The sequence below is a fragment of the Poecilia formosa genome, unplaced genomic scaffold (assembly GCF_000485575.1).
Source record: "Poecilia formosa unplaced genomic scaffold, Poecilia_formosa-5.1.2 Scaffold11, whole genome shotgun sequence".
NCBI classification, from domain to species: Eukaryota; Metazoa; Chordata; class Actinopteri; order Cyprinodontiformes; family Poeciliidae; genus Poecilia; species Poecilia formosa.
The window spans coordinates 1,463,570-1,478,597 of NW_006799950.1; the positions used below are offsets into that span (position 1 = coordinate 1,463,570).

The following is a 15,028-nucleotide window of genomic DNA, read 5'->3' on the forward strand; positions in this document are numbered from 1 at the left end:
GTGTGCGTGTGCGTGTGTGTGTGTGTGTGTGTGTGTGTGTGTGTGTGGTGAGCTGGTGCACGTGTGTGGTTGCAGACAGAGAGGGGGGAAGGGACGGAGCTGAAGCAGCACTGATGTAAGACCCCATGAAATATGGCATATGAACGTGCTGAGAACAACAGGCTTTGTTGGATGATGGAAAAGCTCCTAAAAAAAGATTTAAAATTTTTCTTTAAATGAACAAAAAGATAGATAAATAAAAGTAGCAACTCCATGCGTGCTGTTAATATGAAGTAACTTCAGCCACATGGAAACAGGTTATTCAAGCATTCATTTTGATCTAAAACAGCAAATTGTATGATTTAGGTTTCGATTTTAAATAAATGTCGATGCAGATTTTTAAGCTGGACCAAAGCAATGAAAAGGGTGACGCGCAAATTATTTCCCCACTATAAAACCTGAATGCAACAGCAGAAAACATTGGCGCTGATATAAAGTGCTTTGCTGCATAAACAACACGATTCTCTAATCATCTTGTTTTTTGCAGACCAGAGCAGGACAAGAGATGATTTGAGGTTGTTCCAGCTCACTACTCAACGAGTATCTCCTGCACATAATTCACGTTTGAATGTTTTTGCAATGAGATAATAAGATTACTAACAGCTACATATATTATCTGACTGTACAGCTGAATGGATGTGGGCCTTTTCCTCAACTGAGCCACAATCAATCTGAATAAAGAGGAGCAGATCAGCCGTCTGTATGCATTTCTAAAAAGTCATAGAAAAGCTGCAGGATTGGTGCACTAATGAATAACTTCTGTCTTTTATGTGATGAAACTATAATTACGTGCCAAATGTGTGGTGTCACAGGAAATTAATTTTGCACATTAAGTCCTGAACGGTGCAACATGGTGAAGAAAGCATCATGCTGTGTGGATTATTCTTCAGCAGGGACAGGTAAGCTGGACAGCGCTGAGGAGAAGGGTGATGGAGGTTCGCATGCGGTCAGAGCTACAATGAAATGCTTTGAAAATCATATTTCTTTGCAGGAATGGTCAAAGTGCAAACCTAAAACCAACTGAGAGTCTGTGTTAAATATTTCTTCTAAAAGGCTCTTCATCCAGTGTTGACTGAGCTGGAGAAATTCTTCAAAGAAAATGGATGAAAGGTTCACTCTTCAGATGTGAAAAGCATCTACCGTAACCTAAAACACCTCCAACCCTTTGTGCAGCAGATACCAGAGTAGAGAGATTTTCTTAAGAAGTCCAAAACTTTCTTTTTATATTCAGAATTATGTATTTGATCTTAGTATTTGATGAAATTACCTTAGAGACTGTATGACTTGTGTTAAACATGTTGGGTATCCTTCCGCAGGCCTTGTGTTTGTAGACCAACCTGCTCACACACACGTACACACACACACACCTTTTCAACTCTGACCACAAATCTTCTGTGGGACTGATGTCCTGAAGCACCTTTATAGGTAATTTGGTGGTATGCTAAGGGCTGCTGTCTATTTGGAAGATTTGTTTCTGCCAAACTTTAGGAGCTAGGATGATGTCTATCGATATTATGTCAGTTTTTACACATATTGTTATTTTTACATGATGCTATTATATATTTAGTGAAGATCACCAGTCCCTCATGCAGCATAACACCCCCACATCATCACGGTGCCACCTCCGTACATCATTGTTGGGAAACCCAGGAGCTCTTTCTGCGTGGGCTTGGAGGTTTCCCTGCTTTTTCTCCAAATGTAACAATTAGCATTTTTGCCAAACACATCAGTTTTGGTTTCATGAGCCAGGACATGTCTCCGAAATTTAACCAAACTACCATCAGGATTATCGTTTGCTATGGATGTGCGGCTTCTTCTCTGAGTGGCCTTTCAGCGCATGGTTCCTGTTTTGCTGTGGAAAATCACCAGCTCCAGCCAGCATCTTCTCAAACCTCAAATGTTTTGGCCTTGTCAGAAGCCATAGAAGCCCTATCTTGACTTTCCTATATTGTTTAGAATTATACTAATTGTATATTATGTAAATTTTATAAAGAAATAATATTAAACAAGCTTTAAACTGGTTTATTATTCTCACAATGATCTAATAGGTCTAATTTTGACAATCTAAGCAAACTTAAAAAGGTCAAGTTAAATCAGTTTTTTTTTTAAATATCAGGCTATGAGAAACAAAAACATTGAGTATTTTCTATACAGTTTTATTTAAAACAATTAGGTTCTCTTATCAAAACTCTACTGGTATTCATACAAATAGTCCAAAATAAAATCATGACAGACTAGTCTAGAGCTATGAAAAAAATAAGATATTTCATATTTAAATCTTAAAGCTTAATTTTAAATATTGTTTAATTTCCACCACAGTTTTCAGTATTTTACAGTAGTTCACAAAAACTCATTAATTCGGGTCTATTCCAGCAGGAAGAGGAAGACCGTTCACACCACATAAACAAATGAATAACAGACTATATATTTTAACTATCTTAGGTCTACAAATGACTTATGGGGTAGATGTTTACAAACATCTTGGGTTGCTAAAGGATTAGCAAAAAAAGTTCCTCTCAGATTTCATAAGAGCTAATTTTGTCTTCATTCGAGGAAAAAATCCTGTAATGAGCATGGCTTAAAAACTACAGCACAACAACCCAGGTGTTGTTACGCATTCACACTTTTTTTTAAATATATATATAAAAACGAACCACTCCCGCAAGTGGAGGAGCCGAAAAGAGATGGAGCGCAGAGGGGAACAAAAAGAAAGGGGCCAGTAGAGCTCCTGCAGAGAAAGAGAAAAAGAGAGAGAGAGAGAGAGAGAGAGAGAGAGAGAGAGAGAGAGAGACCGAAAAAAACGTGACTCGGCAGCCTAAGAGCTGTTATGCAACCGCTGACCTACTAACACATATCTGTAGCAGGGGAGCCGGAGAAACTGGAGCAAAGTGTCCGGCAGCGCACAGCCGACGCACAGATAGCCCGAGCCAAAAAGGACAGGAACAGCATCCAGCCGAGCCAGTGACTCATCCGACACCGAGCCGAGCGGCGGCACTCGCACAAACTTAGTTTTATTTCACGGCTCCTCGCTCCTTTTTTTTTCTCTCTCTCTCTCTCCTCTCCTGGAGGTTTCCTCCTCTGAAGGGACAATACGGGAAGGAGGAAGCGGGAGCGAGACAGCTTTTGTGTCGGGGAAAGCCTGAAGCTTTTTTTTCCTGCTGCTGCTCTTCCTCCGGGACGCTAAAAGGTATGTTTTGACTGAGCGCTGGACTGCTTCGTGGACTCCTGTCTTTAACTGTGTGCGTGTTTTAAACCCCTTTTCCGCCTCACATAAAGCCGTTTCACCGACGGGAGGAACGGGATGCTCGTGGCCGGGTATTGTTCACATGGCGACTGGCTGCTCCGCCGGTTTGATCCCGCGTCTGTGCGTGACTTTCAGGCGTTTTGCGGCTTCCTTCTTGGGTCACGTAACACACGACTCATAGGGGAGCCAAGCTGGACACGTTTGTTGAAGTCTCTGTTGTTTTATTTGGCTCCAGGCAGGAGTGCATATATGTGGTCAATGTCAAGGCTAGGTAAAAGCCCTCATGGTGGTGCGTTGCAGTGAACGGGGACAGCTGCCGCTGGGCTCTGTTGTCCGCTTAATTCACTTACTATAATAAGTCCTACACGTGGCATGCTGCTTTTCTTTCGTTTTTTTCCGCCTATCAAACAAGTACTGAGTTATTAATTTATCCATGTATGTGTTTAATGCATGCAAGCAGATACATCGTAGCTGGTTGGGGTGCCGTTTTGTTTAAAATGCGTTAATTTTGTAGCATCTTCAGCTAAAACGCAGATTTAATGTAAATATTTATCTTTCTTTACGATACATAACCCGTTTTAATAGGGTTATAAATTGGTGTATAGTAGACGTACGGTAGATATTGATAACCTTAAGCAAAAATGCAGCTTTACATAAAAATGTACAGTAAGAAAATAATGACTTCAATTTGAAATGAAAAACCCATCAAATATGTAATCATAGCAGAAATAATGAAGCATATTTGTTTACAGTGATAATGTTTTATTTAACGTGTCATTTTGGTTCAGCTACATGGAATTAAGCAATAACATAGTTAACCATCTCTAAATTTAGTAGCAGTTTTATAGCTTAGTAATTAGGTGTAAAAAATAGTAATTTAATGGTTTAGGAACAAATAACCAAATATAAACCTGACCTTTTGTTAGCATGTTTTAAAAAAGAAGATGAAATGTTGACAAGTATTTGTTACACTGAATATTAAGCCTTTTTCAAAGGGAGACCAGTCTAACAATCTGATATTAGATGGTTAATTAGTCAGGCTATCTGCTCTGGCAGCCATGAACATGTCATTTGTAGCTCACTAGTTTCAATACAGCATTCCAATGGTAAGGCTGAGATGGTTGCGCTGCTTCAGTTTCTTCTTTACGACTGTTCTTTTAATAATAAACATTAGAAAGAAAATGTGTTGCAACCTTCTTTCTGCCAGTGACCTTCATGCCTCTTTTACTAGAAATACTTTTTTTTGTTCAGATTTGTGGATCAATTGGTTGTGCTGTTTTGGTTCCTGTTTTAGGTCGTTTCTAAAGACCGCAGTTTCCTTTAAGTAAGCTCAGAGGATATGACATAACCAGCAGCGCAGCGTCAGAAACTCTTGAAAAGTTTTACATTTGATTGTTTTTCATTCAGGAGTCTGGAACGGTGCAAAGAAATGAAACTGAGTTTGGACAATGTGTGATTTTCAGTAAACGTTTGAAAGAGAGAAATAGTAATATCTTTAAAAAAATTCACATTGATGTCCTTTTACTCTGAATTGCCACATCATTATTAAAGGTTAAACTCAGTTATTTTTGTTTTTCGGTTAGTGAAATTACAAAAAAAAAAAGCAAACTCATTAGAATAATTTTAAAAATTATAAATAAAAAGGGCAATTTAGCAAATATATTGGCACTGTAAAAAAAAAAAAAAGGTCAGGTTTAGATTACAAATAAAGCATGTTAACTTTGGTAATTGTGTTAAGCAAACTAATTTAAATAATCCGTATTTAATGTGGAAGGCTCCATATTTCACCCATATGTTTCGGGTGTCGAATGAAGATTTTGAAATGGAGGTCAGCTCCTTTTGTTGACCTAGAAAAGCGGAGTAAATCATTCCTTCAGCAAACTGTTGCAGCTGAGCTGTTATGAGACTTGTTGAACATGCACATTGTAAAGTAGGCACACACTTTGTACTCAGATACCCAGAATGTTTATAACACTTCCTGAAAGTTTTGGTAGTTTAGTGGGAAATTTCTAGGATTCCTGCTGATTCCTTACACACTCTCTACATATTTTGTTTTTTAATTTCCAAAGCAGAAATAAGAGTAAATCTCCACAGTGGGAGCTGTGTTTTTAGAAAATGCTTTCAGCAGTGATGTAACACAGCTGCTCAGTGTCTGCTGCTGCTACTATTTTTAACCCAATTACCTCTTTTCTTCCACCAGAAAATGTATAGGGTGAGCCAGATGCAGCTCTTCCTTCATCTCTTTGTTTTGTGCCAGATCTCTTTGTGGGTTTGTTGTAAAGTTAGCAGAAGGGCATCCAGCCTTGTGATGCAATGCATCGGAAACCCCTGTCTGGCGAGGGCAGGAGCAGCGCTGGTGAGTCCGGCTGCTGCCAGTTGGTCTAGTTTCACAGTGTGGGTGCGTTGCTCACTCCGTCCCAGCCAACTCTCCAAATGTAGGTCAGACCTGAATCTGGGCGAGGAGGAGAGACAGGAGGTTTGCAGGGCATGTGTTGGACTACTTTTTTTTTTTTTATTGTTATTATTTGGCTCAGGCTCTGAAAGGCACAAGATTAGAGATGTAATTCCTGACTTGTCCCAGCTTCCATATCTTAATGTGAAATCTAATTGTGCTGATTAAGAAAATGCTTTAAAAACCTGCACCCTTTCCTCCACAGTAATTGTTTCCAGTTGTTGTTCGTCGGCGCATTGTCATATGGAGGTTAGTTTCTGTCAGGGAATTCTCACCTCCTGGTTTGTTTGACACAAAAGCCTTGGTGCAAACAAAAAAAAAAAATGGAGGTTCCTATCTGGGGCCTCTTCCACGTGTGTGGTGTTGGATCTTTTTAAGCATGGAGGAGGGGGGAAGAGGACGTTTTTGCGTATTTAATCACGCTTGCCTCGGAGAGGGTCAGAGGTGAAGCATTCCTCCGCCGAGTGGCAAGTGGCTGTGAGCTACCCCAGGAGGGTTGGGGGTGGGAGGGGGGTTGTTTTTCCTCTGGGAAAACGCACAGAAAACATCTTACAGTGAATCAGTCTTCCTAGGCACACAAAGAGCAAATTACACAATGCGCCGTGGCTCAGCTCTTATCTCTTGAGTCTACAGGGCTACACAGAGGTATCTGAGGTCAGCTTGTAAACCTGTGGCGTCTGCTGCTTTGTAATACGAATGTGTTACACAAGCCTTGGTCCTCACCGGGAGAAAATTCAGAGCACGTAGGCGATGAGCAACGACGACAGCCCCTCCCCGAGCGGGCCTGCGAGGGAGCATGGGAGTGAATTTGGCTGCAGAGATGGGTGTGTGCCATGACGTCAATGCCTTTGCGCTATCTCTGGTTATAATTTCCCCATCTGCCATGGGTTTCTGCTGTAATGTGTTCGGGAAAAGGTATAACGTGCTCTCTCTCCGGTGTTCAGGAGTTAATGTTGCATAAAGAAAGAGAGGAAGAAAGAAAGAGAGGAAGAAAGAAAGAAAGAAAGGGAGAAAGAAAGAAAGAAAAAATCCCCCCTTATGTCGATGCAGATGACGTGTTTGAGTGCACCTTGTTTCATCGTGCTGCAGCAGCGTCTGTAAAATTCCTCTCATGTCCACTAACTGAATTCCTTCTGTCACCAGATCTCCCCCCTCTCTGCTTCTCTCTCTCGGTCTCCCTCTTTGTCCCCCCACCCCCTCCCGTACCTCTTTCACTATTTTTAGCGTACGCTCTAATACGTTCCTGCTTCTCCCCTCCCTTGCAGTCCCACTGACCTATTTAGTGGCGCACCGTCAAAGACAGGAGGAGTGTTTACTGCTTTGCGCCGTTTCTAGGTCAGTGGGACAGCGCAGAGACGTGTGCGTGCGTGCTTTCTTCCCGCCCGCCTTTGTTTTCGCGCTGCCTCTCTCCTCGCTCTTAATGAAAATTATCCAAGATCGGGGAGGGCGGAGGCTTTCAGCCTACATTTTTCCACATCGTTTTGCGTGATTCAGTTCAGATCTCTTTGTGCTGCATGCCAAAGTTAGACAAGACACGAGATTCAAGAAGGCAAATAAACAGATTTGTATCCAGAGCAGTTTTTAGGTTGTCTGTGGTCATAATATTGTTTCTTTTTTTAATAAATGGACGGGTTATGTAACAGGGTCACTGACTCTGGAGGAAGCCAAGAAAGATTGGATAACATGTATTACTCTAAAGCACGTCTGTGGCACTAGATCTGCAGCTCTAATTAAAGGGGAACAGCACATTTAGGTCAGTTTTCTTCCACTAACTAGGTTTTGCTGAAAGGCTGCGCAGTAGATCAAATTGCAACCTTTATAGCAATAAAACATGATCAACGTTGCGAACAGAGAGTGCTACTTGGATTCAGTATTTGGTAGGATATTATATTTCAAGTGCAGTGCATAATTTTGTTGCATGCTAATAATATATTTGGCCTGTGGGACAGACTTCCACTGGCCTCGACGACCTTGCTTCATGTAATAACTGAGGACATTTTAATGAAAGAAAAGAAATAAGACAATATGAGAAACGTGGGCAGTCGTAATGGCTGCGGTTATTGCCACTTTCATCAATATGATCACAGCAGGATGTTTCCCTGATGTCCACGCAGGCCTAGCGAAGGACTGCAATTTTGACCCTTACATCCTCACTATTTGGCTAACAGGAGTGGTTATTTGTTCAGCTCTGCAAAGAGACACTGCAACGATTTGGAGGTGCCTGCTGCTTTCAACAAGATTAAAAAACGTTCTATATCTAAACCTTACATTTGCACAATAGCTCACTTAGTTCTTACCCATTTCTGAATGAATGTGTTAAAAAAAAATACACGAATTGGTGTTTTTGCTGTTAAACAAATGCTACATTAAAAAGTAAAGCAACATTTTTAGCTTTTGATTGGGCTGCTTTGTGGAAAACTTGGCTAATTCCAACCTCTGGACAGTTGTTTGGCGAATCGCTGCAATTATCCGAAGCTCTTGTGGAAACAAAACAATGACAACACTGCTTTTATTTTTAGTCTTTGATTCTTTGAGTAGCTTTAAAGAGGTCACTTGTTGCACTCTGATGTTTCTCTTTCTGTTTGTGTCCATCAAGCTGAACTTAGGCTTCACTAAAAATTAAAATCTCATTCTTAAGCGACACACATGTTTCGTATTCGAAAACATCTAATCTAAGCTCCATTTCAATTCCAATGCGGTCAATAAGAAGCAAAGCCAAACTCATTGCGATCGGAGGCACAGTGACCTAGATTACATTCACTCTGTGTGTCATAAAAGGATGTTTTCATGCTTGTGAGGCACTGCAGGGCTCAGTGCTGCGATGTGTAATTAATTTCTGCATACGAACTGCGCAATGTTGTACAGCGAGGAAACTAGAGGAACCAGAGCAGATCTGGCTGTTACATAACACGGAGCGGCCCGTCAACATCCGTTTGTGGTGCATTGTTTTTAATTTTATGGTGCAACGCACGATGGGTGGGAAAGACTTCCTGTTTAGCTGCAAAGTTGAGATGACACGAGGAAGCTCAGTTTGCAGTGTTGTATAATTTTAGAAACTGCGATGGCTATCAGAGAAACTGCGATGTTGTTGTTGTGCTAGAACCTCCCACGGGCCAAAAAGCAGAAATTACAGCATCAACAGTTTCTTTCTTCTTGCACCATAGTAAACCATCAGCACTACACAAATCCAGTCACTCCTCCCTCAGCTCTTTAATAGTTTGCCTCTGCAGAGCTTGCACTAGGTCAGCCAATTTGACTCCTCGTCATGTAACAGACTTCTGCATATGCAGCATTGTCTGCACATGTGTAACCGCAGCCTTTTCTTTATCTCTTAAGGCATTAACAAGCTATTTTCTGTACCCAATAAAGCACAACAAGCAGCTTTCTGTGATTGTTAAAACGTATAATCGTAATGTTTTTTCAAATGTCATGTCAGACTGTTTCTGCACCTCATCTAACTTTTTCTCTCTTCTGTTCCTTCCCTTCTTCTCTTTCCTGCTGCCTCAGCAACCCACTTAGAGGTCAACATCTCTAAAGCAGAGTTCTGAAAGAGCCCAGGAGAAGACTTACTGACCTACATCCTGCATAAGACACAGCGAGAACCAGAGCGGCGGCCTGAAAAGCTACTGAAGACTGGCAAAGAGGCAGATAAACTCCAAGTCACCTGCAAGACTTTGGAGAGCTGTGAACTATTTGAAGAATCAGCGTAAATATCTCTACAATCAAGCACCAACTTTGGTTCCTGTTTTCAACGCTCATTTTTCAGAACACTACTTCAATGTCTGAAGTTTTTGTCGAGTTCCACCTCTTTTTAATCTTTTTGGCTAATTTAGACACTTGAAAACTTTTACCTTGAAAGATAAGTAAGAGCAAATCAATGAGGCAGTCCTTTCATCAAGCACAAATACCTCATCCAGAAGTTTTTACTGATCCAGCGACATAGGCCAAACGTTATAAAGTAAAAGGCTTGTATAACTTTTCCATCTTTTTTCACCCCTTTGCCCTTCAATAGGGTCTTACTGTGACCCTTAGTTGGGGAAAAAAAATGGAAAGTCTCAATTTAAACATCCCATCCAACACTAATAAAAACACCATGGAAGTTGAAGCATTTTCTCCCTACAATGGGAGCCTCCCTTCCCCTGGTCCTGACGGTCCTGCGCGGATCAGCCGCCAGCCCAAAGGCTCTAAATCAACCGTGACCTCACGTCGCAAGCGAGAGTTCATTTCTGATGAGAAGAAAGACGCCTCATATTGGGAAAAACGGAGGAAGAACAACGAGGCGGCCAAGCGTTCGAGGGAGAAGCGCCGCATCAACGATATGGTGCTGGAGAATCGCGTCATGGCGCTAAACGAAGAGAACGTCCGTCTGAAGACGGAACTCCTTCAGCTCAAACTGCGCTTCGGTCTCATTAGTGCATCTTCCTACATGGAGAAAAGTCAGCAGATCTCCAACAGTGCTGCAGACGGAAACCCAGGTAGCAATGGGAGTAGCACCAATGGCACCCCTAACAGCAACGCCTACCACTCGAGCAGCGGCTACTCCAGCGCGTCCCAAGTGATGCTGAATTCTGACTCATCTGAAGCTGAACAGTCCAGCCGAAGTGAACGCCACACCATGCTCCACAAGTACTCCCCTCTGGGCTCTGTGTCTGATATGTCTGATGGTTCTTCCAGAGATAGCCCTGAACCCATTGGCTACAACATCAAGAAGGAGCCCTTGGGAATGGAGATGGGTGGACTTGAAAGCAATAGGATTCCCAATGGAGTTGCCAATGGGATACCAAACGGAGCTTACTGTGGCAACACCACTCTGGTTTCCCCTCACCAGCAAAACACCACATTAGCGGAAACTGCCAGAGACTACCAGTATCATCAGCAGGAGCACCAGCAGTGCCACATGGAAACCACTGGTCCTGCTCCTCAGGCCACCTCTACGCAGAGGAGCGTCATCTTGTACCGTTCCAGCAGTGGCTGTTACCCCATGGAGAACCAGAAGCTGGAGGACCAGCAGTCCCAGCAGAACAGACCGCCTGCGCAGCACATCCTGCACAGTTTGCCCTCAGAGTTCTCTGACTGCTCAGTAACCATCTCTGAGGTTGCAGAGAAGCTCGAGAGGACAAAGACCATGGACTCACCTCAGTATGAATACACCAACGAGCATGCCGAGTCCTCCGAGGAGCTCCAGCAAAGATTCAGTCACAGTACCCACCTGCCAGGTGACGACCACCCCTGCTACAGCTACCAGGCTCAGGAGAACCGTCTTCAGCACACCGAGAGTCCCCAGAACTCCTTCGCCCCTGAGCTCATCAGCAGTGAGGAGAGCAAGTCCTTCATACAGCACAATGGCTACCTCGGCACACTGGATGAAGAGCCCCCTGTTCTCACCTATGAAGGAGGGCCCCGATCCGATGGCTTCTATCAGGAGAATTCCTCTGCTAAAGACACCTCCTCAAGCGACGGAGACCCTCGTAGCTCTGATAAAGAGGGCTCCACCGATGACGAATCCCCCTCATCGTCATCCTCAGACATCAGCAGCTACCACCAGAAGACAGAGGGAGCTGGCGGTTTGCACAGTGAATACCACGCTGAGGTCCACGTCACTGCCCTGCCCCACAAGCTCCGCCTCAAGTACAGAGCTCTGTCCAACGGGGCAGCTGGAGCTCAGGTGGAGGGACTGGTCTCCAACTCTATGTCCCCTTCTCCCACTCTGCCCCAGCACCCCTACTTAGCCCTGCCCAGCAACCCTTCCAATGGCCAGGCCAACGGAGAGGGCAAAGAGACTGAGACTGAGTATGTGGAAGAAGTCAAAGCTGAGGTGAATGACAGGGCAGAGGCTAAAAAGGAAGGAGGGAAGAAGGGATCTGCCGGTGGAAGAAGTGGACGGAATAAGAGGCGAGATTAAGAACGAACATAAGCAGCTTGTGTATTTTCCTGTCAACTCTCTGTCATTTGATGAAACTAGACAGCTACAACTCACACTGGCACTTTGCAGGACAGGCACTGATCTATGTGAGGTGTATTTAGCACTGCGTGAAAACGTCAGTATCAGGATATGCGAAATCCCAGATCCGTGCTTTGGAGGAAGACGGACATCCTTTCCCCATAGCATGGTGCGTTTCCAACTGCGAAGGTGAATTTCTCACAACCAGATAGTGAAGTTTTCTTTCATATTTCACCATCAGATTCACTGTGTCACCTGTAACTCCTTCCTTTACTCTCTCCTACCTCCCTAAGATCCCTCAAAATTAAAATAGCAGATTAAGGAGGGATGGATGAAACTCCAGAGTTGGAGTTTCCGTAGAGGAAAATTCAATTATTCATTTTTATTAATTGCCTTATTGGCTGGTCAGTCTGTATTGTGGCATTATGGGAGCATTCCTTTTACCAAAGATATGCATATTTCCTTTATCGTCTCCCTTTTTTGTCAGTTCTTCCCCCCCATTTACCTACTTTTTTATCACCATTAGCCTGGTCAATTGAACTGGATTCAGACAACCATCAGCACACAAGTCCCCTTCACTCCCAAAGGCACTTAGATTGTATATTACTGTGAAATAAATTTGCAGATATCAAATATATATTTTAAGAAAAAAATGTGGCAAAAACAAAAAAAAAAAATTAGTAAAGAAACGGGGTGTGGTAAAAGACTTACAAGTTATGCGTGTTGTTTTGAAACTTCTTGTACAGTCCTGTTGTTTCTTTTAATTCTAATAAATGCCTCAAAAAATGTTTCTTTTACTAAAACTGTGAGCTACTACTCGTAAAAAAAAAAGAAAGAAGACAGGTACATTTGTTCTCAGACTGTGTTCAGATTGTCCACTCGTTCACTGTAAACAAAACAGCCATTTCTGCTGTGGGTTGGAAACTCAGAATGTAATGTTTCATGATATTATGTGGTTCACTAGAGGTTTGTGTCATGTGATACACTGACAAGGTCAGTTAAAATAGACTGTAGATGTAGGGACAGAATTGACCTTACATGGTAATGTTAGCATTACAATGCTAACCATTTTCTTTTTGCGTTAGCATTCTAATGTTAGCTTTGGCATGCTAATGCTAGTACTAGTGTTGACACTTGTGTGCTTCCTTTTATACATTGTAGAGTTAGCATTGTAATGTTAGTATTAGGACAGTAATCTGAGGATGGTGTTAGCATCCCACCGTTAGCTGTTGATATTTGATTTAGCATTTGTTAATGCTAGTTTCCTGAACTAATAATTCCTATTCAAAGACTGAAAATGTCTAATTCCAGCAATTCCCAGTCAGAATGACCTGGAGCATTTCTGAAAGTTTTAAGTTAAAACAGATGATAAAGATGTCAAAAATAAATTGTAAATACATATAAGAACATAAATAACGAGCCCAATTTCGACCGTATGCTCATATGTTTATTTGCACACACACTACAATTTTAAAAACTGTTTTGTATGAGATATTTAATAGTTTTCCACCGGTCTTTACAGTTTTTTATATATATATATTGAAGTTACATTCTTAATGCTGCTTAAGTGGATACAGTATAGAAAAGTAAAAAAGCAGTTTTGTGTGACATTTATGTTTGTATTGTAAATGTACATGATGTAAATTATGTTTTCAGCCTTATGCTGTCCATCGTTTCATATTTAGGGATGCTTCTGCAGGGTATCAATGAGTTTTCAAACTGGAAACAAAAGTACCTGCAAATCCCATTTAATAGCTCAGTTGGATTTTAACTGCTGATGCCAATTAATGGTTTTCTTGATGTCTGACAAGCCATTTCTATTTTCTAAGAAATATAAAACAAAAATATTTTGTGTAGGCTGATTAAATTGACCAACTTCTATTTGTAGACTATCTCAGTCTATGCATCAAAGCACATGTTCCTAACCTCCACCTGATTTTGACCAAAGTGGGAGTTTTGAGGTTTGATGCATTTAATGACCCTACACAACTTGGATCACTGGTTAGTTAGTTCACCAGTACTTTGGTCTTTATATGAGTGAACGAGTGGACATGTCGAACACAGGTTCAGAGTGGGATCCATGCTCAAAACACCTGCGCTCCTTGACCAGTTTTTTTTTTTTTTCTCCATATCAGTTAAGGCAACACATAGCCTTTAGCAGAACCTGACAAGCACAAGCCTTGTTAGCAGTTCATCCAGCAAAATCCATTAAACAAACCATCTCTCCAGTCACAACCAGCAAAGCTGCTCTCTTTTGGATAAGGTGCCTCTTTATTGTGTTGTTCCTCGTCCTCATGTCGGCCAATGTCTTAGACCCCTTTCAACTCTGCACTGATTTGTTTTAGCTACAGTAGCTGCAGTAGATGATGCGGTATTTAAACTGTTTTACTTCCTGGTGCCTGCCTCTGGCCGCTATGTATAAATGTAAAGTTGTCTCTATCTCTTGTATACTGCTGTCTTTGTTATTTTTAATAATATTTTATCAATATTGGTTTTTTTTCTATTCTATTGTGTGTATTTTTCAGCCACTTGTTTCATTATGCTCTAAGCTCTTCTTGTTGTGCTGTGTATTTACCCATTGCTACCCTTTGCTGCAGTTACCATTTGTATTCTGTGTTACTGTATAATCTTTGTCTTTAGCCTAAAGGCTTCCTGAAAATGGGAAAAAAAAAAATAAACAGCTTGTTCAGAAGTAATTATGTATTGATATAATTCACATTGATATGCAAATGGCTACAAGAGAAAACACTCAATTTTAATTGTGAAAGATTGAAAATGGGGGAAAAAATTAAAGGTTGTTGAACTAAAGAATGTCTCCTTTGGCTTTTTTGAGACTGTCTTAATCTTGTTTTATTAAAAGTGACATACAAGTACAACATTTGCATAAACACAATGATTTACACACATATCTCAATAGTTTTGAATAACATTTATGTAATTCAGTTTTGAGTGAAAGTAACATATTCTGCAAAATAAGTGCACAGTAACATATTGCAAACATTTCGGTAATTATGGACTGTAAATAATAAAATTTAACCCTTTCATGCATAGTGGTCACTACAGTGGACAGCTGTCTAAAAGCCATTTTCTTGAGCTTCTTGTGGATTTTTATGTTATAAATGCACACAGACCACTGAAGTGGACACTAATGCATCATAAAATACACTATCAACTACTGGCCATCAGCTGCAAATGCATGAAATTATTTTTGTTAAACCCAATATGGCCGACAGACAAAAAAGTGTGCCAACCAACCCGGTCCCTCCTTCTACTGTAGTAAACGGTAAAAAAAAATATTGTGACATCAAATAACCCCTAAAGATCAATACTACTGATGCATTTTTCAAACAAC

The 15,028-nt window shown here is 41.4% G+C and overlaps 1 protein-coding gene across 1 annotated transcript; it reads left to right on the plus strand.

Moving 5' to 3' along the window:
- Positions 1-2,819: 2,819 nt before the first annotated feature.
- nfil3-5 (nuclear factor, interleukin 3 regulated, member 5) lies at positions 2,820-14,482 on the plus strand. The gene is made up of 2 exons (XM_007543634.2): positions 2,820-3,226; positions 9,243-14,482. The coding sequence occupies exon 2, from the start codon at positions 9,781-9,783 to the stop codon at positions 11,635-11,637; it is 1,857 nt and encodes a 618-aa protein (XP_007543696.1). The 5' UTR covers positions 2,820-3,226; positions 9,243-9,780; the 3' UTR covers positions 11,638-14,482.
- Positions 14,483-15,028: the final 546 nt, after the last annotated feature.

What these genes read in the sequence shown, in the direction of transcription:
- nfil3-5 (XM_007543634.2), top strand. Translation starts at nt 9,781, where the DNA reads ATGGAAAGTCTCAATTTAAACATCCCATCCAACACTAATAAAAACACC.